The sequence below is a fragment of the Anopheles ziemanni genome, chromosome 3 (assembly GCF_943734765.1).
Source record: "Anopheles ziemanni chromosome 3, idAnoZiCoDA_A2_x.2, whole genome shotgun sequence".
Lineage (NCBI taxonomy): Eukaryota > Metazoa > Arthropoda > Insecta > Diptera > Culicidae > Anopheles > Anopheles ziemanni.
Window position 1 is genome coordinate 68,658,627 of NC_080706.1, and position 26,744 is coordinate 68,685,370.

Sequence of the window (26,744 nt, forward strand, 5' to 3'; positions counted from 1 at the left end):
ATGCTGCAGCATCCATCGAGCGATTACTACGAGCTATCGTCGGCCGCCAAACAGACGCCCCCAACGTTCAGTCCACAGGGCGGCGGAAGTCTCGCTGGAGGCGTTGTGAACGCAGCGGGACCGTTGGTGATTAACAGCGGCAATAATAATAGCACTAATAGTAATAACAACAACAACAACAACAACAGCGTAATAAACAACAACAACAACAGCGCGACCAGCGACGCCGATCTGGAGCTGATCGCGCAGAACGGAAATGTCAGCGCGGCCGATCGCGAGTCGCTGCCGAGCTTCGGCTTCACCCAGGAGCAGGTGGCCTGCGTATGCGAGGTTTGTTGCAAAATGTGAAATAATAATAATAATAATAGAATCTGGGAGGAAAATGGGAAAACCCGTGAGGATAGCCAACGGGAATGACGTTACTTCTGGGGGTTTTTGTTTTGCAAGAACTGTTTTTGACAGTTGCTTTATTCTGTGAGTGACACGTCAAGTAGAGGAACGGAGTACAACAACGTCACAAAAAAGACCTCCATCCACAATGTTCCGTTTTCAAAAGCAACAAGAAGTAATCGAGTTAACAAATGAAGTGACAATTTGTAAAGCCTAATGGACCGATTCCGTTCGCCATTCGTTGCCTCCCTCCTTCCAAGAGTATTTATGGCTTAGAAAAGACGATCGACGATCGAGCGAAGAATGTGGCTCCTTCCTTCATATTTTGATGAAAACGTCAAGCGGATTAGAGTTGTTTGGGCGTGCGGTTTGTCGGAGGCCAGTTTCTTTCTTCAGTCCTAGCCCGGAGCGATTCATTCATGTTCCATTTTTTTTTCCCATTCTCCTTTTGACGTCTTTTTGTGTGCTCTTTAGCATCGATCGAACGATCCGCTCCCGACGGTAAGCGGAAGGATCAAACAGGAAGTGATTCGGTGCATGGTTGGGTCTACTGTTTGTCCGCCTCGGACCCGAAATGGTTTCGAAACCATCCCAAAAATGATGGACTACCGACGATAAGGCGAAGGTAGATCGTTTGCGACGATACCAGTCTGCACAAACGTGTCGAAATGGCGAGCTTCCGCTCTACATTCTATCAAATTTGTTTCTCTTTCGTTTAGGAATGAAAAAGTGGAATAGCTGAATGTTGCTTGTAAATCAATTTTTAGAAAATTGTGAGACCAACAAATGGTTAGCAAAAAAATTCATAAACATTCATTAATGTACGATCTATAGTTCTTAGATATGACTTTGCACATAGAAGACAGCTTCTTTTAAATGTCGTAAGTCTTATCCCGAGCTGAAATTTTTATTATATTCTTGTATGATTTTTTTCTTAAGCTAGTTTTATCGTTCATCCCAATTCTAAAGAAGTTTGGTAGTTTTTCCTATCTTCTGTTATCCCAGATCCAATAATGTTACATACTTTTACAAAGTTGATTTATTATTTTTGGGTTTGTTTATCAATACGTATTGTGTTACGTTTGTACTCAATTATATTCGTATCAAAATAGGCTTTCCATCACTTGATTGTATGCTTCATTTAGTTTTTAATATCTTACAAATTGACTCATCGGTGTTGATAATACGATCATTGTTTTATTCATATTTGTGTACTACTTCACTCAAATTCTGATTATTATCTTGTTGATAATAAAATAAACCTTTATCGGGTTTACCGGACGGAGTTTAAAAGTTTTTTTTATGAGAACGTTGTTTTGAAACTTTATTTTTTATCTTAAGAAGAAAAAAATTCAAAATCTCGTGTCTTTTAAATTAGATTGTGTGATCTTTTTATTCTAGTTTGCTGATTTGTAGTTTGTAGTAGTGTTAAACATAATCGAAATGAAGTATAGTAAAATGTTTCCATGACTATAAACAAACAGTGGTTTGCGATTTATAATATCAACGAATTACCCTGACTGCGAAGACAAAATCTATCAGACTGAGAGGACATCTGTCACTACGGGGCGGATTGTTTGAGATTGATCATCGCAAAGACTACCAGCGAGTAATTTTTATTTCCCACTCCAATACCAACTCCATGGTCGATCGTTTATCATCGAATCATGATCAAAAAATTAACACCACGAAACATTGGATGCATTTCGAAGCACCTCGGCGCAACTACCGACTGTGCATCGTGTCCTCCGAAAGGGGGGCTATTTAATCACCAGCTACAGATCTCTTGTAGGGTTTCCTCTTGTTTTCACGTTTTCCCCACGTTTTTGTTTCTGCCGTTGTTTGGTGGCTAAACAAGAAGACCTCTGCTGCGTTCGAACACTATTCGTTTGTTTTTGGAACAAGTTGGTGTTGTGTTGTTGGAAGCATTTACTGACCATTCCAACTGCTTACCGAACCGGGGAGACTTAGCGTACGACCATTATCCGATCGCGATGCTCTCTCTGTGCTGTCTTCCAGACGCCTTTAACATCCCATGGAGCGCACGATTCCTCCCTTTCCACCCCCCTCGGGGGGAACTGTTGGAAGGCTGCGCTCCCAGAGTGAAACTGTCCAGCACCGTCCGGGCGATAAATTTACGCACCTCCGGAATGTTTATCTTTTCCCCCAAAGTCCCTCGATCACCTCCGATAGTGACCGAGTCAGGGGGGTTCGTCCCACCGCCACGTGTTGTGTTCTGCTGCGGTTCGGGGTTTCTTTTATTTACCTATTCTCACCTTGGCCACGATTAAGAAAAAAAGCCATGCGGTCACGCGCATAATCGTAAACATGCTGCTTGAATTGGGTCCTGAACCCGGCCAAAGATAATCGATCGTTGATCGGATCGGATCGTGCCCGTTGACGTTGTGCGGCCCACGGTGGAAAAACGTGTGGAAAAATGCGTTCTACTGGCTCGGCCGGGTTAACAGGTGGAAACTGGTACAGATTGGACGTTCGCTTTCTACTTGCTCTGCTCCGCAGACGATCTTTTAAAGCCCAAGAGTGGACGTATACAAACTACCCATGAATCACCTGAATCTCCACTCCGGCGTCGATCGAGGTGTTGTAGTAGAATGAAGAATCGATCGGTGACCAGAGATTGGAGGTCGTTGGGTTTTCGTCTTTTCCAAACCATAGAACGTTTATTTGTTTGTTTTACCTATTTTTCGTTCGTTTTATTTACGACCCACCGGACTAAACCAGCGGGTTTTGGGGGTTCTAGATCGTTATGAAAGGCTCCTCTCCATGGGGGGTAGCATTCTTTGAGTGTTACGGAAGGAATCCGGGATGGAATGATGCCTACCGGGTCTAGATTTGTCACCAGCATGGTTTTCCTGTTCGTTTTCGAGTCTTGTTTAAGATGTGGCTGATATTGAAGAAGGTTCTGAAGATGATAAGTATGGCATGCTCTTAGAAAAGGTAAATTGGACCAGTACGATAATAAGTGTTAGCAATAATGTAATACGTCTGAAAATAGTTTAAAAGAGTAAAAATAATTGTCAACCAATTATAAAACTGAACGAGAAGACAAAATTGGACCAGATGATAATAAGTATTTGAAATAATACTATATGTCTGAAAGTAGTTTTAAAGAGTGAAAATAATTTTAATAATTTAATAAATGAACGAGAAGACAACATACTGGATGAAAAGGAAAAGCACAGCATATGTTTTAACAACATTAGTTTTAAATTATCATTTTTTTAGGATAAAGTTACCTGTTCTTTATCACTTTATGAACATTAAAATTAGGAAGAATCTTCAACAAATAAAAAAGGTAACCTAAACTTCTTCCATTTTCCACTCGTACAATCAAGTTCGACCAGTTGTGTCGTACATAACTCTAATTAAATCTTTATCTCCTATCATTTGCTGCAAATGTTTCTTGGTGCCAAAACATGTTAAAATTTCAAAGAATTTCAAAAAGAACGAAACATGCTGTGAATTAACATAACTATAACAATTTAACGCTCATTATTAATACTCGCACCACTTGAAATTAATTTTGAATTAATAATCTCAGCCTGAAGGTTTACGAGAAAAGATTCTATCTGCTTTACGACATTTCGGAGGTCGGTTGGAAATCTCGTCGTATATACCGGATGGAAGATGGTTCATTTAATTTTCGCTCGATAGGCCGCGTTTTGGGGAATGGCATGTTAAAAAAAGAAAACTTATATAAAGATCCCGTCGGTAGTTTCCCCTCTACCGTGCAGTGTTAGCCGTTTTTTGATGTCTTCTCTAACGTACGTAGCGATCGTCTCCTTCTCTTTCCTGGGTGCGTTTTCATCGCAACTCCATCATCATCTCTCCAGGCCGAAAGGCGCACAGACGAATGGCGGTTTCGGCCCGGGATTCGAGCGGTCTCCGGTATACACATACACATTCAGCATTCGGCGACGACCCCAACCGTGGGCACACGTACATTAGCGCACACATGCGCACATGCATGGCCTGCATACGCTGGCGTTAAAGAAAACGGTATGTTTTGCGGTGCGGTGAAAAATGTAATTCGATATCGTTTGCCAGTTGGTCGACGGATCCGGCGGACGAGGGTCGACATTTGAGCCCCGGGTTGATGTCGCTGTAGGTTCGCTTCTTTACCCGCTCCTTTCCCTCAACTCCCCGGGCTGCCCGCGGTGTCGCAAGTAGTTGTGGCGCGCCAACCAACAACCCGGTCCACGCCACGGTGTTGCCACGGAGCGGGGATCCCATAAAAGTACCGGCCGGGGAAAATTATTTCCAAGTGCATCCTCGGCGGGCGCAGAACAAACACTAAAGTGGTACTATATTTAAACACACACACAAGCACCTATATACCGGTGGTAGGGATGGCTTCCCGAAGTCCTTCCCATCATATGTTTCATCAGATGCTTTTGCGGATGGTCGTTCTATCGCCAGGTTGTTGTGGAACGATTTTTGTAGGCTTTCCAGTCGGTAAATATTTTATTTTTCAAAAAGTTTCATCGACCCCCCGAAGGGTTCTGACCTTTTTTGAGTTTTGGTGGCAGTCATCGAACTCATCCGTATTTTTTGGTTCCTCTTCATTTTAAGTACATTCACGAGTACTAGGAAAGAAAAATTAGACAAAACATATTTTTTGACCAAAATTAATAAAAATAATTCAAAACAAAAGTGTCGTATATTTTCAAAATGTAAATTTAACGTAAAGCCTACTTAGACTTACGATCGGGCAATCATCGATCTTCAATCTTTCATTCCAGCTCATCAGCAATTAACCAAATTGCCACTCAATTTGATTTTGTTTCAATTGTTTGTTTGTGAAATAAAAAGTAAACATTAAAATTCTCAGCTTCCATCGAACGGGTACGGGGGTGGTTGAGCACATTTTTTTTTTTTTGAAGTAGCTCCTTTCCGCAGAAGACATTACGGTCCGGTCGTTGAATCAATGTGTTAAGCAGATGATTGTTTACCCTTTTTTTTCTCTCGTCGACACTCGTTCTCTCATTTCGGCGGCTTCGGTTTTTAATGTTTATGCTTCGGCCGAAAGTGCTTGATAAACACTTAAAGCACACTTTTACTTCCTCGTACGAACACACCCAGTGCAACGCCTGCATTTGCATTTGTTCTTGTGTGCTTGGTCCTGGAACCAGCGTGGAAGGATCGTTTCTTCTTTCGGCAAATTTCTTGCTGTCCGTATTTTTCAACCTCATCAAGCGTTGCCGAAAGGAGTATAAGAAAAGAAGGAAACGCACCAGAGGAAATGAGGAAATTAACAAAATGATCAACTTGGGAAACAGGATGGAAAACATGGAGCAGTAAAAGAAAAAGAAGAAACAAAAGAAGAAGTGTACAGTCAAGTGGGAATAGCAGGGAAAACAAAACAGTCTCCGAATAGTACTGGAAAAGTTGAAAAGGACTTGCAAAAATACGGGATTCTTTTATGGGACGCATCTGCAACAGAGTCAAAAACGACTTGAGCTTTAGAGGAATATTTTCGAAAAAATATAAATTTGTGTTATTGTACACCCAGGATTCTCATGTGCATGTGTGTGAAGAATCTATTTGTTTTTTTTTAATAGCTTTATAACAATCATAAGGTTGGTAATTGGAAACTGTTAAAATAAGTAAACACGAAAAAGTAATATTTTGCTTCGAAAATTGGCCTGTACTATTCTATAAATTTATTTACGGATCAAATTTCTCCATAATTCAATAAGGATCTGAAATGCTATAAAACAGAGAATTTTGAGAACATAAGCAATCTCAATATTTCTCCTATTCATAGTATTTATTATCTTTTATCTTCTGACTATGGTCTTCCACAGAATGTGTGGCAGTTGTGACACAATTATGAAGGCATAAATTAGCAGCTTTGTTAGCAGCAATACATCTTCAAAACATTAAAAATGAACCCTTAACCAAACAAAATAGTTGAAAAAAAGCAACCAGTTTAACAAAAGAATTTTGAAATGCTTTGCGTGGGCCTAGGCAATCGAGTAAAAAAGAGGAACACATGTCCTGAAGTCTTTAACCTGCGTCCGGCGAGCCTGTCTATTTTTGTCAAGACCGCTAACTGTCTCATCTAAGATATTAAAAAGTATCATAAAAAGATTATAATCTCTCTGCTTCTCTAAATCACTCGCACGACACCAGACACGACAAACACAGGCCGTTGCGTTACCTTCACTGCCTTGAAAACGACCCTTTGCGCCGCGTGTCGTTAAATATGAAACCCTCCAAATTTCCGGCCGCAAAGGAACTGCTCCACCGGCCGGTGAATTAATTCCGTCAAACTTGTCACTCAATCGTGTCGGTTCGGCGTCGTGTATGAAGTGCAACCTCCCCCAAAAGCCCCTACGGAAAAGTGATCCCCCTCCCTCGCCCCCTTCTGCAACATTTTGCGTCGCGAAAAACCTTCGCCAGGGGGGTTTTGCTACGTTGTAGCAAATTTGCAGGAAAACAACCCCGCAAACCTGGTGAAGATCGGCGTCTAACAACCCGATCGGTTTCCTTGTGGCGACGTACGACGCTCGTGCTCCGTGGGTCTGATTTATGATCCCGCAGAAATAGAAGCACATGCACAGCGGCCACCAGAAGGGATGCCCCGGGATATCGCGGGATGGAGGCAGACGGGGACGCGAGGATATCGTGAAGGAGGTGATTTTTAAAAATAGATCATACATTCTAATATCTTACCTCGGCGGTTTGGGGCCGGTCCGACTTTTCCACTTTTCTTTTCTCCATTTTTTCGATGTTTTTGGATGGTTACGGATTGCGGAAAATGTTGCAACCATTTGCTCACCTGGTTGTGTTCGAACGTTTCTTCAATTTGTTCCCGCCATTACTGCAATGTTTTGCCTCTTTAGCCTGCAACATAACACGGTTAGAAATATGTTGGCCTGAAGTCTGTATAGGGAAATAAAGTGGTAAGAAATCACTGAAGTCAATTATTAAGCGAATTATTATTACAACTGCTTCTAAACGATGAAAAAGTATATAAGAATTGAACCAACATTGTTGACGCTAAATAAAGACACATTTATGTAGACAATAAGGTGTTGACTTTTAGTTCAATAAATCAGAAGAAAATTAATCTTAAATCAGGCAACAAAACAATGAACCTTAACCAAAATGAACCTTAAAGAGAAAAAAAAACAGTTCAAAAATGGAAAAACAGTTTAAAAATTAAATGAAAAACAAAACCCCGAAGTAATCTATGCCAGACAGTTGCGAAGCAAAACATCAGCAACGGTTGAAAAATGTCAATGCGTTCGGAAAATATTTTCCCACACAAACCCGAAACTGATGCCCGGTGCGATATCTGATAGTGCCGGTACTGGTGTCCCCTGAGTCTTTCCTACTTCCCCTTATGCCGTCTTTCAGTCTTTCCCTAAAGTGGTTATGCACCTACCACCTTCCGTGGCGCTTTGGGGGCACAAGCGCAACCTCACTTTTAGCATGGTGTGCACGTGTGAGTCTATGTGTTTCCGTTAATGTTCCAAAACAGGGGAGGGTGGTGGGTACTTTTGGTGTGATTTATGTTCGTTTTTGAATATTAAGTGTGTTGGTAGCAGTGGACGGTTGGCTTTCGGCGCTAGCGAAGCATCAATTACATAATGTTACATATGTTAATTGTATTCGTATGTGTTTGATCGTACGAAGGGGGTGTTTTGAATGCTACAAGGTTTAAGAATTTTGCACTTTTTATGTTTTACTCGAGGAGTATTTGGATAATTCCAAGATAAAGTAGAGCTTCTCAAGATGAGCATAAACAATCATTTAACACAATTACAAATGGGATACCAAACAATTGAGCAGTTGGTAATAACATCAAAAATAAGTTTGATTACTTAATAAAAAATATAGTTACTTTAAAGTGCGCTTTGCTTTTATATATAACATTGAAAAGAACATGTGATTTAAAGCATTTAAAAGACATTCTACATTCAGTTGTTTATTAAGTCTACATACTATTTTGTCGAATATAGTTGTTAAAACAAACTTTAAAAGTCCCCGAGTATGAGAGGTCGTAGACAAGGAATAAAAAACGATTTGCCAGTTCAGAACAGATAAATATTCTCTGCCTTCGAATTTCGTAAATTACGAAAAGTAGTTTCTATAGCAGTTAGAACAATAGATTTTGAAAATAAATGTTTTAAAACTATATAAGAAGTCAAACACGGATCTGTTGATTAATAGGAAGGGATAATGAATCGAAAAATGCTAGTTTGAATATTAAGAAGAAAAATTTTACCTCATCAGAGAGCAGAAGTTGCAGGCATTGAATAAGCTACATCTCTCCGATTATTTCTGATGCTTTCAGACAAATTCAATATCGTACAGATAGCACTATTTAATTTTTCTTAATATAACTCCCATAACGTTGGAAACCATAGCTTAATTAACCAGAACTAATAAAGGCAACCAAGAAATATTCAATTAAACTGAAGCCACTTTGTAGTTCCAAGTCATCTTACAATGTTGGTCGGCTTACTATTCAGGTGCCGGTCTCGATATTTTTGAGCTTGATTTCATTAATTAAAATGCGCTGCTCGCATCAAGCGCCTTCGGGTGGGGTAGCTTTCGTTGCACTTTCCCCCTCTCCTGCACATTCCCCATTATCGCCGAGGGTGCATGTAAATGTCAGAATCATGTTCCATCACACGTTTCGCACGCCCGTCGTCCCGAATGCCTTCCCCCCTTGCGGGGCGTGCCTAGTAGCATATTATTAGCTCTTTTACAACATTGTAGTAAATAAAGACCCTGTTCTATCGGAATCGAAGGAACGCTCTCCGAAGGGCACATTTCATTTGCGACGCGCGCTCTGTCTGGCACTGTCAGGCAGCATCAGTCATCACCGTAATTGAGGAAAATTAGTGTTGATCCCTCTCATAATCGCTCCTCCACCGTACGCCACCGACTTGCCGCCGCTCCGTTGAGTTTGAGATGCTTCCTTTACGTGTAAGGATGCTACCGCGATCACCGACGCCGGCAACAGTTTGGAAAATGCCAAAAGGGAAACGGTTGGCGAGGGAAAATTAGATTCCCAACCCAAGTCACCCGCACTTCCGCATTCATTTATCCACCCACAGCGAAAGAAAAGGCCGCCGTAGAAGGAATGGGGGAATGTTTTTGGTGCCACTGGTTTAACGTTTCCTCCCGGGAGAAGATGCAGGAAATTCCCTCGGAAGTGGCGCGATAAGTATTCCGCTGGGAAAAAAGGGAAATCGGTTGGTGGAATTTCGCCTCCATGAAATGCGACCGCTCCCTACTTTGGCTGATAAGTGGCTCGTGAGGGAATGAAATTTATGAACTTCCTGCCAAAGGAAGTCTACAAATAATAGCTCGAAACAGATACATGTTTCCTTTTGGGGGTTCGTTGAGTTTTAACGATTTTTTTATGGGAATTTTTGGCTGGCAAATTGTTGGAGGGATGTGGACAGTTTTAGATTTTACTCGCGAAGATGATAGTTACATCTAGAAGGATCTGATGGCTTCTATAAATTGAAAACTCAACAAGTCTTGGAACAATATTACTGGTAAAATGTACAAACTATGTTTCTATGTTAAAATTCATAACATTCCCATCTTTGTAACATTTTATTCGTCCTCTGGCAGAATAGAGATCCCATTTAAGACGGCATTTCCCTTGTCATATTGCTATGTTGCGTCGCGATCAACGATGTGTTTGCGTCTTTCGCACGGTACCCACCATACCATATCCCTCGAACGTCTTCCATCGGCACGGACATCTAATAAACTTGTCATAACCGTTAACATATTACCGTCAGATGCTTGCGGGCCGGGAAACATAGCTCAGCATCGTTGACGTCTTGCGGGAGTAGCATAACCGCGACATAGCAGCACCGACCGACCGCCAGCATCTGCGAACATGTGTAGCTGGTTTATTTTCATTTTATTTGTCCCACCGGAGGGCTCGACTGGTTCAACTGGTGTTAATTTGTATGGCTTGCTTTGGTGCGTGATGTTTTCCCTTCAGAACCGGGAGGAATACTTTCCGCATTCCGCAGAGGCAAGATTCTGATGAATGAAGAAAGAAATAATTATATGGAATAGGTTTTCTAATCAATCTGTGGGAAAGATTTAATTAACTGAAACAGAATTTGTACCTTTCATAATTTCTTTTCACCGATTCAACTCACAGTGCTCTTGGTTTAATGTTCTTCTTACTGTGTTCTGTTCTAGGTTCTTCAGCAAGCCGGTAACGTGGAACGGCTGGGGCGGTTCCTGTGGTCCCTTCCACAGTGTGATAAGTTGCAACTGCACGAGTCCGTGCTGAAGGCGAAGGCGGTGGTCGCATTCCACCGTGGAAACTTCAAGGAGCTGTACCGGTTACTAGAGCATCACCAGTACTCCCCGCACAACCACGCCAAGCTGCAGGCGCTGTGGCTCAAAGGTAGGCTAGATTCGGATCGAATCGAGAAGCTGAGGCAAGCAGCAACAACCGTCAGTTTTGTTTCGTATCGTTAGCAACTGTGTTTGGGAATCTGCTTCGTAGTCGTAGATGTCGCAGATTTCAAGCGAGTCAGGCCTGGGCAGAAGAACTCCACTTGCCGCTGCTGTCGCATTGCGTTCGGTTCTGCTGTCTGGGCCAGAAGTTAAGTGAAAACATATGCTCACCAATAATGTCGAAAGTCCCCGGGACAACGATTCACACACATGCACACACGAATGAGGAAGGGTTAACGTTCGTTCAATATCTAACGCGCCGTAGATCGCTGATCCAATTACGCTACAGCTTCCTTCTGGTTCCGGGGACCGCTGACCTGCTTCACTCGTGCCGACAGTTCTTTTTTCTACGCTATCTTCTAGTCACACGTACGTCAGAGTAGCGTTTCCCTAAGGGTGATTGAATGTTTGCATCTCCATGGTAGCGGTGCGGTGCGGATGTTCTCTCCTTTCGGAAACTGAACAAAGTATGCGTAGGGAAATGCCATTCGCGCTACCTTCTGGTGCCGCTTGCTTTGATGTCCATAGTTTCCCTAAGTATACGCAAAGAAAACAAGAAACAAACCATACCGAGCTTATCGGAATCATGTATGCTCGGAAAGTCATTAGTTTTGTGACAGGGAAGCCTTTTTGTGCCGAAATTTTTCGCAAATCTGCAAAACAACGCCGTAGAGTAGTGAGTGAGTTGCATGAGCGGGTAAACAAGCGCAACGGGATGTGAAGCGATGCGAAACCATTCGGAAGCCGTAGAAGCTCCGTTATGTTGCACACATGACTACATGGACCAGTTGGAGGATACAACGGCATTTGATTGATGGAAGGGAGCTGATGAGACTTGAACTCCGTTGCAAACTCCACATGAACCGAATATGATTCCATAGAGTAAGTTCTAAGGAGATGAGCCAGAAGATATTTTTGTTAAAGAGTAGACCAAAATTTCGATTTTGTCACATAAGGTCTATTCCGCATTGTGCCGGGAAACCTATAGTAGTGCCTTCTGATCTGTTGTTAGCTGACCAAAACCGCGGTCAGTCATATTTTGATTGGCGTCAATCTTCATGATCGATCGATTTCCGGAACTCTGCCCGCAGAGACGAAACCGACGGATGCGGAGAGTCATCGTTGGACAAGTTGACTGATATGTCGTCATCGGGTTGAGTTTGTTGGTTTAAAAGTTGGAGCTCAGGAACAGGTATTCTGGGTAGTTCGATCGCCACACGTGCTTCTTCGGACGACGGCACGGTGCGCCTTATGTTAGTTTGTGGCATGCAGCCTCAAGAAATAGGAGACAATAATCTAAATCCTCACTGTCACTGGACCAGACCGATAAACGAGCCAGTGAGAGAAGGAGAGAGCGAGAGAGAACAAAAGAAAGAAAAAAAAGAAGAAAAAAAGAAGACCCATCCAACTCTTGGCTGGTTTGGTTTTTGGGAAACCTGTTTGCATGAGTCGCCCCATGGTTCGGGTTCGGACTTCAACTCGCTCAACTGGTCGCGACTCCGCGTGGACATTTAACCCGCAGCGGGTAGTGAAGAAGCGGGGAAATAAAACAAGGAGACCAATGAAACAAAGAATAAACGAGAAAAGAAAAAAACAACATAACATAATAAAACCTCAAGACATCGGACACCCTACGTCTTTGTCGTCGTCCGTTAGGCACTAAAGTATGTCCACTTGGAGCCGAGAACATGGGCAACGCACAGAAGCGTCACCGGTATCGGAAGGGAGGCGACCGTGGCCGGGGGTTGGGAGGCGAAAATGTGTGGCAGGGAAGTCAGCCGGAACGTGGCTGGAGTCGCTCCGCACCGTAGGGGGAAGCAATTATATTTATTTGTCTATAAAAATTATGGACCTTTAAGCATTTTATTTCATTTCGATCCGCACCTCACGCTCCGCGGACGGAATCGATCCGATTCCGGGGCGGTAGGAGGATTTCGATGGAGACGCTGTCGCCCCAAACACACGGACCCTCGCACACGCACAATGAAATGGAACCCAAACTTGACACCTTCTTGTTGGGTGGGTTGTTCGAGGGACATTTCCTTCGGTTGTTCCAGCGTCCTGCGCGTGACGTGCGTGTGTGGCTCCGGATCCGGAGCCGGAGGAAGGTCGGCCGCTTTTGGGCAGGTCGTCTGGGGTGGCCTCAGGTATCACGAGCACACCGAGATCTGAGCACGCTGATAAGAGCGCGAAGGCCCGGAACGAAGCGCACGACGCTGACCGGTAACTGATCTTCTGGATCTCCGGATCCGCGGTATCTCTGCGATCCGGACCTCTGGAACGGCCTCGACATTCCTTCGTGGCGCGGCGTGCGTCCACCGTGGGTTTTCGATGAGTATCTGCGATCCTCGCAGTGGTCCTTACGTTTCCTTACGGCGACAAAAAGGCTCCTCCGATAGTGCGCGAGTCACGAGTCGCGGAAGTTCCTGGACTCTAATACCTTATTCTCTCTCTGTCTCTTCTCTCAGTCTACTTTCCTCTTCTTTTCCTTACCATGCGTCAAATGGGGGATATCGAATGTCAGTTCCCATTTTTTACGTGTGGCCCACGAGCTGGAGTTGGATAGTAAAACGTCAACCGAAACGAGCGAGCCCAATGGCCGGCTCTGATGGGAAGGATCACTTAGTTCACTTTGGTCAGATTTGCGCGATAAAGCAACCGATACGTGCTAGAATGCCGTCACATTCGAAGAAAACGTTTCTTTTGGAACGATGTGGGTGGGTTCAAGTTCTGTGCGATCTCTTCGGAGAAAATTTATTTCAGAACGTTAAATACCTGATGACAAATTTCCCGAACAAATTTGAAATCTTGAAATAATCGAGAGGATGTTCCTTTTAGAAGCTTTAGTTTACTCTAAATGATGTATTCCTTATCTTTTCCAGGAATGATTTTGTGTCTTTAAGCGATTTCAAGAAAGGTTTACATCTTAAGAATCAAAATGTGTCAAAATCTCAGTATAAGAACTCGAGAACTGGTAGGAATAAGATATTGGACCTAACAAAAATTTTGGATCGCTGGTTGTTTTCCACGAAAAAAATCCTGAATTCGTTTCTAATTTCTTGCAAGCATTACTTACAACCTTTCATGATTCTATTGCTTCAGCGTTTTGGTCGAATTGTCACTCGACCTGACTTTCTGCTTCGATCGAAGGCAAAACTTTCCCCTTTTCTAAGAAGAAACGAATTGGAAATCAAATCTGTCAATAATTATTTATTTGTATGTGTTTCTGATGGCACCTTCCAATTTGCCCAACCAGCTCCGGGCCAAAAGCCTCGCGCGGTTGGAATTTCGTATCCTTGCGTGAGGAAGAAAACCACCGCGAGCTTCAACCTACCAGCAAAGGAACAGAAACAAATCCAATTTGTTATTCAAATTTCCCCCACCATTCGCCATTTGGCGCTGCTCGATCGATTTGTTCTCACCAATAAATCAACCAATTTTCGCTTCCCTATCGGACGCGCGATCGATCGGGACGCCAGCCTCGCAGGCTGACTGACCCCAGGTCTCTTTCCCTTGCGCCTCCCGGCGTACCTCAGGTTTCACGATTTCACACATTTCGAACGCGCAGGGTCGGAGGCTGGAGGTGGGACATTTTTCGAATTTTACGAGCATCATAATTTAACACACTCTGGCGGTTGGTATATGGCGTCCGAAGTCGCGAGGTGTGCGTTTGTGCCTGGAATTGGACACGCAAATTCTCCTAATTTTATGGCGACTACCGACGAGACGATCTAACGATTTTTATTTGAGTGGTTTTGAATGTGAAGTGTTTTTAATTTAGCAATGAGAATTATGTATTTTGCGAGTTGTCTGAGGTTAGGTGCACACATTATTGGCATTAGTACTAGAATTTGCAGGAGAGAGTGTAGAACAGAGACGGATCGTAGAGTAAGCAAACTAAGCAGCTGCTTGGAGCCCCAAGCTTTCAAAAGCCCTTTTTCGCTATCGAAGTGTTATGGTGCCCATTTATTTTCGAACTTGAATGTTGGAATAACGTTTATTATTTTTCAAGAAACTTACTACATCAAATATGGAATTCGTTTGTAAATTTAGTTTCGTGTGAAAGTAAACGTTGCATCTGAATTATGTAATTTATGGAATTAATTGGAATTATAACACGTTAAGCGCTACGTCGGCCCCGTGGGGCCGACAGTGTTCTTCCCCGTAAGCCGGCGTCGGTCTGCTCGGGCCGACAGAGCCCGTTGGGTAGGCCGGCGTTTCTACGAATCGCTGGCAGAACGGAAAGCAGTGCATTTTGGGCATAGCGCTTCACGTGTTAAGAATAGGTTATCGTTTAGATTTTTAAAGTTATTTTAACTTTAAAACTTCTTTTTGTATTTTACAAAAGATTGATGTTCTAACATACATTCAGTGAAAATATTATATTGAAGAAGAGATAAATTGTAGGAAAGTTCGCAAAGCTGGTTCGCAAGTTATAGTTTAGAAAATAAGTCTTTTGGCATTGAAAACTTTTCAATCGGATCACATAAAGGAAAATGTTAGTTTAATCTAAAGTTGATTCCTTATTAGTAATGTACAGTTTAATTTAAATTGAAATTTGAAAAATGTTCATGTACAAATTTGAATGGTGAGTGCAGTGTATTTTTTGGGACCTTCAACTTATAGCTGCTTGCGGTCTCTAGAATGATTAATTCGCTTCTAGTGTAGAATTGAACCATTTTTAACGTATTCAATTTATTTGAAAAAAATAGAAATTGATTCTGGTTGTAGTTTTAAACTTTCTTTTGATTTTTGCGTTATTCATTACGTAAAATGAATCCATATCTAAAAGTTTTTTTCCATTGATCTGAACGCTATTAGCTTTTTTTAATCCTATCACGTCAACAATAAGCTATTTTACTGTTCATTTCCAGCCCATTACGTGGAGGCCGAAAAGCTCCGAGGCCGCCCACTGGGAGCCGTTGGAAAATATCGTGTCCGGCGTAAGTTTCCACTGCCTCGCACCATTTGGGATGGCGAGGAGACCAGCTACTGTTTTAAGGTAAGCGTTTGCCCACGAATGTTCGTGTCGGTTTGGTTCGGTGAGAAACGGATTTCCTCTTAGTTTATCGGTAACAAAAACGACCAACATTCGATTGAAACCTGTTGCGTGTAGTAAAGTAAAGTAAAAAACAACAGACTCATTAATCTGATCACGGACGGAATCGATTAGGAACGCGATAAGTTATCTCATTAGACATCATAACGTAAAACCCGTTTCAGCAGAACCAATCCAGCCAACCGTTTCTTCTAAGCCCCTCAACCATCCCCGGCGGCGTATTGATTTTTATTCTGTTCTATTTTTTTTTCTTGTGTGCCTTTTCTCTTTAAAAAAATTAAAACTAAAGGAAAAATCAAGATCGGTCCTGCGCGATTGGTACACCCATAATCCGTATCCATCGCCGAGGGAAAAGCGGGAGCTGGCCGAAGCAACCGGATTAACGACGACGCAGGTAAGTGGAGGCACTCGCCAGAACAGGTTGCAACGATGGTGAATGCCGGGGATCACTTTCGTCGCCGGATGGTGGCGTTGTTGCTCTGAGTATCCTTCTCAAACTGGGCTTCCATGGGAAGAAAATCGCGAAAAAGGATAATTTCTATTCCCTTTTTTCTCTATCGCTTTTCTTCATATGGACAAAAAACAAACTTCTTTCGGAAGCACGAAAGTCCTTCGGGTTCGTTGATAGGAAATTCGATAGCCACGGTTCGGTGATAAGACTGTTGTTGTCTGCGTTTTCCGCCCGACATTGCTTACCTTCAGCTTCCTAGGTCACGACCACGAAGAAAGGAAAATGATAGAGTCATCCAGCACGGGATGGGCTGGAATTGCTACGCTTCCATCAAGCTGGACGCAAGCGAAGCGTGGCGTCGTGGGAGAAATTCGATCGGATTATCATTATCATAATGTTATTAATATAACATCGTTCGCATTCCCGGCAAAGGCGATAGGCCCGCCGTTGCCCTTTTTACTTTTGGGAAGATCGCTTACACATTTTTTGGGTGTTGCCCTTGCACTGGCATTGTTTGGGCCCCGAGGGAGGGTAACAGTTGTAGGTTAGGAAGTGGAACTGAAGCCACGGTCGGGAGCGGTAGTCGGATTAACTGGCGTCAAGTCTCCGCGAAGGACTTATCCCGGTAGCATCTTTCGTGCACCTTTGTTCGGTCGGGATCATCCGTTTTGCTGCCGACAGTTATCGACGAAATGGTATCAGAGCAGCCTTAGAATTTTTGGAATGTTTTAAAGCGACTTTTTTTTTGTTTCATTTTCTTCCAATGAAATATGATATGATTTTTTGTTCCCTTCTAAATTTTTTTTAAGGTGGGTTTTCTGTACATTCTGTTGCATAACGCAGTTTGAAAACATGTGAAAGATTTTTCATTAGGCTTGCGTATTTATATAATATTTAATACAGTTATTTAAAGTAATACATTCAGCTTAGACATGTTTTTGAAAACAGATAAAAGAGTATTATTATAAATATTACGTATTGAGAAAAGTAACATTGCCAAAATCCCGCCAAATTGGTTAAATAAAACACTAACCTGTTAAACAGCATAATTTTTACTGATGACAAAATCAATGAGTTGGATTTGTTAATTTTTTTTCTAAACTTTTTAAAGTTAGAAAAACTAATGCTTCTTAAAACAGTTGCAAAAACCACCAGTGTATAACAAAGGACAGTTGAATTCGGTCCACTATTCGTATTGCAAATATCGATAGAGCACGTAACTAAAGAATGCATGAGATATTTTCCCAGTTTAATTTATCTTTGATGTCCCCTTATCAACCTCATACATCCTTTTAACTCATCAGAAAATCAAGAATCGTCAGAGCAATTAACACCATCCCCTCAATGGTTCCGAATCCCACGTAAATAAGTTGTTCAAAATAAATTACCATTTTACGAGCCGCGGTACAATGGGCTCAATTATATAAGCCCCTCGTTGACTGCGTTGCTCTCTTGAAGTGTTCCTAATTTGATCCTCTTTACCGCTTCTGTTCTCCTTTCCGGCAGGTTTCCAACTGGTTCAAAAACCGACGGCAACGCGATCGAGCAGCTGAGCACAAAGAGTAAGTATTAGCTCCGTCCTGGAAGGAGGACGGTTTTTCTGCAATGATTACCTTTCGCTTGCCCTTCTGGGCCGGGCAATGATCCTTCCGACGTTGCGAGTACGTATGGAGAAGAAATCAAGCGGAAGATCGAAACAAGACCGATGCATTTAGCCTTTTCTTGTCAATTGTTTAGAAATTGACAGTATGAGATTTTCCGTTTTGTACTTCATCGGAAGACAGCAACAAGGACTTCATTAATTTGATGCTCTTTTATTTCATGTTTGACGTGCAGAACAAGAAAGCAAATGGCATTGATTAGTTCCGTCGCTTGGGTTTTTCCAACGTAATTAAGTGATCGTAAGCGAAGGGTGATTAGTTTGTTTAATTTGTGAAACAGTTTCATTTGTCGTTACACTTTGATTGATTTCAATGTGATTTTTCGTTAGTTCAATAAAAACTAGGTATTTGATCTTTGAAGTAGGAATTGTGATGGGAATCGTTATTGTGGAACACAAAAATGCATTCCACTGGTGAATCTATTTTCTTGCCAGATAGATTCATTAAATGTCGATAGTTAAATGAAAACGTTGTGTCTCGACATTCACTGCCATGCGTATACATTACCTCCCTTGAGAGACGGACAAAATGGGAAACCTCACTGGGTTCGCAAAGGCTGGCACAACTCGGGCCAGAAGAAAAGGGCCCGAAGAAATGGAAACTAAAGAAGGCGATGGTACGCTTCGCTTTTTCCCCCATTCGGAACCATTCGGACGGTCCGAAGGGCGGTGGGGTGGTGCCGTGGGGGTTGAAAAGGAGATAAATAAAATGTAAATAAAAATATCGAATTTCAGCCACAATATGGATTTTTTACCCATTCTTCCATCCTCCCGCACGCTGGCAAACGTACGGCCCGGACTTTTCCCGCTGTCGGCGGCCCTTTCCTGCCGATGTACACATATGCATGTGTGCGTCTTTTGTTTTCCCTCGCTCGTCAGGAGCTTCTTCTTTTTGAAAAAACACGCTGTCCGATCGGACTGCTTGCCACTTTCTGTGGGGACTTTCTGACGAACCGAGCCTAATCACCGCCCGATCATCGATGGTTTGATGGGACTGCCATGTCTCTCCATCACCCGTCGCCACGTTTTCCACCCGTTCGCGTTTGGGTCGGAAAATTCGATCCCTTTAAGGGTACGCCGCCCTTAGAAGGGCTTCATGCAACTATGTATCAACCTGGTGCCGGTGGTCTCGTTGCTAGTTTGTCGTTTAGCACTACATTTCCAAGCGTGTTGGGAAACCGGGACGAAGCATTTGATAGTAAATATCTTCCAGGTGATGGTTGTGGATTTGTTATATTTTATTTTAAGCTTGTTATATTGCAACAATTTTTTTCTCTACCCCGTAGGTATTTTACACATATACATGTTTTCTGACAAAAGCAATTGTTCGGGTTAGAATCTAAATGAATCTAAAAATCATTTTTGTTTGATGTACTTTTCTTTAATTTAAAGAAGCTGACAACTGTCTATGACTATAAATTTTACGTCTCGGAGAACGAAAAGGCAGAATCGTGTAAAGTAAACAAGAAATATACCAATCTTTTAAGTCCGTCAGCTGGAAATTTGTTTATGTGTCGATAGAAGTGTATTACAAACAAGCCACAGCCACTTTTTCTTGATTTCTTTTCATCCCATGCAGTTGGCCAGTTAAGAATCGTTACAAATGTTTAGTAGAATAAAACCAACGTGTATTTTGCCCGTTGGGTATTGTTATTAAACTTTACATAAATACCAAAGAGTCGTTTTGGAACACGTGTTAACAATAAGCTGAGACTTTCACCATGTAAATTAAAAAAAGAGAAGAGAAACAAATACAGAAATTTACACTTGTTGTACTTTATCTTTTACAGCTTTTGTGTTCTCTTTTGAAGGTTTAAAATGCAATAAGTTGTTGTTGTTTGGTTACACGTATGTGCACATCAGGTTAAGAAGAAAAAAAAATAGATCCAAGATAGTCGGACGATCTTACGACAACAATCCACGTTTCAGTTTGCTGCGCACGCAACAAAAGCATAAACAGCATAGCAAAATGAAAAGAGCGAAAAAGAAACGCCAAGCAAAAACATAAACCAGTGCACAATTCCGGCGAAAGTCCTCGCTGCTGCTGCATCCACCGTTTGCTGGTTTTCCTTTTTTCTCTCCCGACGGCCACACCACCGCAATCTGCTTTGGTGTTGTGGTTTTCCAGCCCGCAGCTGGCTCCGGATTCCGGGAAATTCGCCGCCATGACGCACGCCGTGGGCGGTTGTGTTTTGATGCGCGAAAGCTGAGAAGGACCGAGCGCGAGGGCGATGTTTTACGGTTCCGAGGCTGGTTGAATGATCGAAATCGAAACGGCCACCCAAAACGACAAAACACTGACGGAAACGGATGAAGATGAATCAACGGGTTTGACGGATTACATTGTGCAACTTAGTTTTCAAGCAAAAAAGGGACTTTTTGGAAATATTCGTAATTTATGCGGTTTGAAAATTGAACCCCCTTAATCAAAGTCATGTTATTTTATTTGTTTTCTATTTCTGATCATACAATCAAACAATTTAATGGAAACAACAGATGATAAAGGCTTACATTTTCGGAACATGAAACAGTTCACCTTTTTTAGTATTTCAGAGTCAAAAATCCTGTGCGTTTAGTTTTTTCGTATTTAAAAACAATTAAGTACAAATTTTGATTGTGAAGTAGTTATTGGAAAAGTTTATCATATCCAATCCTTTACAATAAGTTATGACTGTGAAGAATTTTGCCATAAACAGTTTGAAAGTAAATTTTATAAGAGAGTCCCGATTAACTACTTTTTCTTATACAGATTCTGTATCATGATCATCGATACAAGAAGCCAACAAAATATAAAGTAAAGTAAAATGTAGAAATATACGTATAGAACAATATACTTCCGTAAAATTTCGAGTTATAATGCATAAAACTCGTTTGACTTAAGATTTAACTTCACGCAAAATGCCATTGGATTGGACTATTGCAAAAGGCTACCTTAAAACTATCCGGTTCATTGTAACTTTTTCACCCTCCAACAATGGACATTTACCAATTACAAATAATCCACAAGTCACGTGTGTCTCCATGAAAAAAAGCTACAGGGAAACATTCCGTCGACGGTCTGTCAAAAAGCACAGCATTAATTAAAACTAAAGAAATTAATGTTGCATAAAAGCCCTTAAATAGGAATCCCGTCGGTTCTGACGTAGTAGGTCTCGTTATGGTTCGCTCTGCGAGCGGAACGATGAAGCTGGGATGGCGATCACCGGCGTTTCGTTGGAAAACCGGAGGACCAGATCCGCCATATTAAATCCACACAGCCACCCCCACCGTTTGCACCTTTTTGTGCGCTAATGTGGCTCCGCTGTGTCCGCCTGGGGTGCCTTCCTCAACCTCAAACCTGCCACAAATAGGGATCCCTTTGCGGCGACGGCCAAGGGAAAGGGAGCATAGGGCGGGGGGAAAAGCAAACAAAGGTTCGAAAGAAGAAGGGAAACCCGATCCTCACGGATGGGGGGGTGTGTGTGTAGGAGGTGGTGTGGGGTTTGTGGGTTCTGGGCGGCGAAGAAGATGGATGGTTGGTTTGGTTTCGATGTGCGCTTTTCGTTCGCTCTCTCTTTGGTTTGCGCACTGATGGTGGTTTTCGGACCACCACCACCGATAATGGAGCGTGTGTGTGTGTGTGCGTCTGTATGTGCATTTTTCAGCCACATAGAACATACAAAAGGGCCACCACGAAAACCGTTCCCAAAAACCGTGACGTGCACACGTAACGCACGCAGCGTAAGCCCGCTCGCCATAGTAACGCTTCCGTTACCTTCGCTGCGTGAGATCCTTCCGTTCGAGGCACTCGTTCGACCCGGCAACTCACGTACGGCGGGTACAGTCGATGCATTCAGGGAAATTAATGGCGTATCGGATGACATCTCCCGGCGGGTACAGTCGTTCCATCGCCCCCGGCCGGCACTTTTTATTATGGACGGCGTTCCTCCTGCGTCCTCCTCTTGGTGTTTGTGTATATTCTCGATTGTGGAAGGACTGGAAGTGACGAGTGTTGGACGGGAAGGGAAAGGGAAGTGGTTGTACACTGGCACAAAGGCATATCTAAAGGAGGGTGATAGCAGGCGATCTAAGTGAGCCAGGAAGAAGAGCTGCAGTGCGAACGGACGAATGAAAGAGCAAGCAACCGTCGGGTGAATCCAGCGCAACCTCTAGGACGCGAAGTAGTGTACACATATTCTGCGGATCGCGTCTTTTGACACTCCGCGGGGCATGCGGTATTCGCGGTGAAGTTTTTATTTTTAGCAAAGCAAAAAAAAAACAGGAGGAAAGAAATACAGACAACCCGGGACTGATGGGTGCGGGAGGTAGATTAAGACGATTCGGCGAGGTTGCCTGAAAGGACTGACAGAGAGAGAGAGAGAGTGCTGGAGAGGCGCTGATGAAGGATGATAATCAACGATGACATTATGACGGCATTGACACGCTCGTTCGTCGTCGTCGAGTTTCGAAGCGAGGGCGTGAGGGGACTGAGCAACAAGAAATTATGCAAGTTCCTCCACTCTGCGCCAGGGTGTGGTCTATTTTTTCCCGATTACTGATGATTAAATCACGTTAAACATAAACCCACCACAATCGTCTACCGGCGGCCGACTGATATGTGGATGAATTGTACTTCCACGCGAAATCTGATTAGATGGCGATTACACTGTTTTGCAACCGGTTTAATATTGTTGACTGTAGAGATAACTAACACTGAGGTGTATTTTTTATACGATAACATGTTCATGGTTATGCTTGAATACAACACCATAAGCTTTGCGACCATCATTTGCATACGGGCAACGTAATGGAATGTAAATATACCGCCAGAAAAAAAGAATTTCCCACTGAAAGTTTTAAAGCCCAATAGGGGTTATCATGAAATCGTCGTTTCGTTTTAGCGGTCGCTAAAGGCGCTCATTCGTCGCTAAGGGTGCTCATTTGTTCATTATAATGAACTTTTAGCGACTGAAATGAACAAATGAGCACCTTTAGCGACCGCTAAAACGAAACGACGATTTCATGATAACCCCTAATAAATGATAGCAATTTGCATCGATTGTTAACTTTCAACTTTCAATCTAAGTTGCACTGCGCTTAAAGTTTCTCTGAACTTAAAGGTTCTTAACTGCTTCTTCGTACAAGGAGCTCAACTAACTTTACCATACATAGATCTTTAATTTCGCTTTAATTCAGCAAAAATAAACCAGAATTTAATCAAATTTTAGTCAGATGCCAAAACAATTGCTTTACATGAGAAATACATATGCATAACATTACATATACTGTTCTCTGGAGCCGTAAACCAAAAGATATGGTAGAAAGCACCTCCAAGTGATGGTTTGAGGCTTAGCAAATTAAATCGATTTAAATCGATTGAAAATACAGTACTATCTTAAAATAACTTTCGTGTATAAACAAAACAGAGCATCAAATTTGACTTTTGTTGCATTAAAACTAATAAAGTAATAAAAGGTATGCTTAAATTAGGGTAATTTGGTCTAGTATAATTTGGTTTGATTTCTACAGAGCATTTAACAATTAATTTGATTGTTGCAACCTTCCCTGTTGCTGTTTGGGTGCAACTAATGAGCTGCATTGCTTGATGCAACTCGAAACTATGTAGCGATTATTTGTCGCTCCTGCACGGTTGACAAATTTGGTAATCTGTCCCCGGGATGTCGGTCTGCCCTGTCCCATCCTTTCGTTTCTACCTTCGCCCCATCCGTGTGTGCAGAAAAAGATGCACTTGGAGTGGAATAAATTGTCGCACGTCACGCCAATGCGGTGCGTACGTAAATTGTTGTCTGTTAAAAAACAAAAGCCATGCGCGAGCGCCACGGCTCAGTCCCCTTTGAGGCAGCAAAAAGTCGCTACATGGACGCCGCCGGAATGCGACTAATTAATGCGAGAAGCGTGAACTTTAAAATTGCCTGTGTTTAGATCGACCAATTAATTACGACTAAGTGCTGGTGCGCCGGAACCAAACCCGGCGGTCGTGAGGCACGCATCAACGAACGAACCATCCACCAGCGGACGGCCGAAGGGCCAACTATTTATTTTATTCTTTAGCAGCACATTTATTGTGTATTTTTCCATAAACATATATATACTTTTAAATGATCACGTCTTTTTTAATATATTTAGTTAGGCTTGATCAACTTTTGGTGATCTATAAGAGAAAATAGAACCTATCAAGCAAAATCTTATGGTAGAAAACAAGAGATTATCATCTTATAGTATACTGCCGTTATTCGTTAAGTAAATGTGTGTATTTGATATGAATTGTACAAAAAAAGTAAATTAAACAAGCCACATTAACATAGAAGTTTTTACACACAAAATGATATGGCGTATGCAAGCAACACAGAAGATAATTGTTCTACGAAAAGATGTAATAAATCTGCTGCAGACTCGTGCGATTCTTTAGTAATCGTATTTTTATATATTGACGAATGTTTACAAGATTCCTTGTTGTGTAACAAATGAGGATTGTAAATCAAACGCTTGTAGCAAATAGCAGAGCGTGTGAGATTGATCGATTTGAGCTAGTGTGAAAACACGATTTCCAAATATTTCCCTTCTATATTTGCTTTGGCACATTTCAATTTTAACATCTTTAAAGTGCCCATAGCGGAGGAGATTAATTTGCCCGGTGAATGATCCGGATATTTTCAAATAGAAACAATTTTTGGCAAAAGAAGTTGGCTTTCGGAATCAGATTCCGAAGAAGCGTTCTCGATCGATCGGTTGATCGATTGGCTGTGAATGAAACGCAACCATGCGTATCGATTGACGGATGCACATTTTTCTCGACCTGTTAAATTAAGTGCCTTTAACTAATCTTGTTGTTTTTTCCCCTACTTCTTCCGTCCCAAATCCTTTTCCCATCGTTGCAGCACTGGCGAATCGGACAAACAGCATCTGGACTCGTCGAGCGACTCAGACATGGAAGGTCCCAGTTTGAGCTCGCTGACCGGCGGCAACGGGGTGGTTGGAGTGGGCGCTCTCCACGGAACTTCCGGTGGTGGGCTGCACCTGGGCAGCAGCGGAGGGACGCTCACTTCCGGCGGAGGCGTGGGAGGCAATCCCGGGTCCGTCTCGGGAGGAATCTTGGGCGCAAGTGGTGGACCAGGTGGTACCGGCGCTGGTGGAGGTTTGGGTGGAGGGCTCGGTTCCGGGGGTGGTGGTCCACTGGATCACCACCAGCATCCGCACACACACCATTCGTCCCACGCACACCATCCCAACTCGGGCCACGGACATTCCCAACATGGGCAGCAGCAACAACAGCAACAGCAGCAGCAGCAAGGGCAGCAACACCCACACGCACACCACCAGCAGCAGCAACAACAGCAGCAACAACAGCAGCAGCAGCAACATGGGCAGCACCACCACCCCCACCACCACAACCACCCGCACAGTCAACCGCAGCCGCTCGGGACGCGCAACGGCAACCTGATGAACATTGCGCCCGGAAGCGTCGGCAGCAAGTCGACGACGATCGGGCAGCTGTCGGCGGCGGCCGCCTACTCGCACTTCCACAACGTGATGGGCTCGATGCCCCTGTACGACATCGGCGACTATCAGCACTTATGATTTTAAGCCTGTGCGAGCCGACGGCCACCAGGAACAAAAGGGAGCTCGCTTCGGAAACTGCACACAAACATCGACTCGACGGCCCTCTTGCGGTGCCTAAGAACTCACTCACAGTGGAAGGAGAAATCGGAAATCTCTCCAGGCGCAACGGAGCCAACTATCAACCATAGCTTAATCTAGCGGCGACTTACAATTTTTAAAAAGCACGATCAAAACACTAGCATAACGTTTTTCTTGTGTAATCAAATCCTTAAGAGAATATTAAAAACAATCGATTGAAAACTAGACAAACATCAACTGTCCTACGCTTGATGCTTTTTTCAACAGAAAACACAACGTTAAACTTGATGACAACACATCCTTGAAAAACTGTTTTTGGTTACGTTTTTATCGTATGTTAGTTGTTTCTTCTTATCAAAACGTTTGAGTAATGCTTGAGTCAGAATTGAATTCGTAACTTTCATTCTGCTGCTCGCTGTTACTAGAATGTACTCGGAAATTCCAGTTGTTTATAGTTCCAGTTGTTTATAGTTTCTAAATACATAACTCAAAAACAAACCGACTTACCGAAGTAGTTGGTTCCAAAGATTCTTAAAGTCAGCAAAATGGAATTTCATGAGGATCCGGCTGCCGAATAACTCAAAATGGGTTTTCTTGTACTTTTTGCTTTGTCAAACTTGTGTTTACATCCGTTTTGATAAAAAAACCAATTATGTTCACACAATTTTCACAAAATAGAACAGCTATTTGACTGAAGTTCATCTGGCTTTATGTTATCGCGGACAATCCATTATACCACATAGTGTTAATACCCATAGTAAAACAGAACAGTCTGGTATAATGCATGCGAGTGTGCAATAAAGTGTATAATGGTAGATTATGTTTGAAGAAAACTCTGGAAAAATAACACGATACTCTATCATTAGATCGGACCGGACGAAATGTCTTCGAGCGTGTTGGGAAAATAGTAACACGTTACCGATGAACCAATCGTTCATTCAATTATTTTCGTTTCCAAGACAAACTCTCCTGCAACTCCTACGCGGAATGATATAGGCCTTCCTCTCTTACCTGAGACCCCTCCCATGGACTGGACTTTCTAACGGCACGTGACGTGTCAGCATAATTACAGT

The 26,744-nt window shown here is 42.7% G+C and overlaps 1 protein-coding gene across 1 annotated transcript; it reads left to right on the top strand.

The window, feature by feature from the left end:
- Positions 1-25,611, top strand: LOC131287440 (protein sine oculis). The gene is made up of 6 exons (XM_058316488.1): positions 1-330; positions 10,600-10,810; positions 15,738-15,865; positions 16,212-16,316; positions 17,880-17,935; positions 24,912-25,611. Exons 1-6 carry the CDS (start codon positions 1-3, stop codon positions 25,609-25,611), a joined length of 1,530 nt encoding a protein of 509 aa, XP_058172471.1.
- Positions 25,612-26,744: the final 1,133 nt, after the last annotated feature.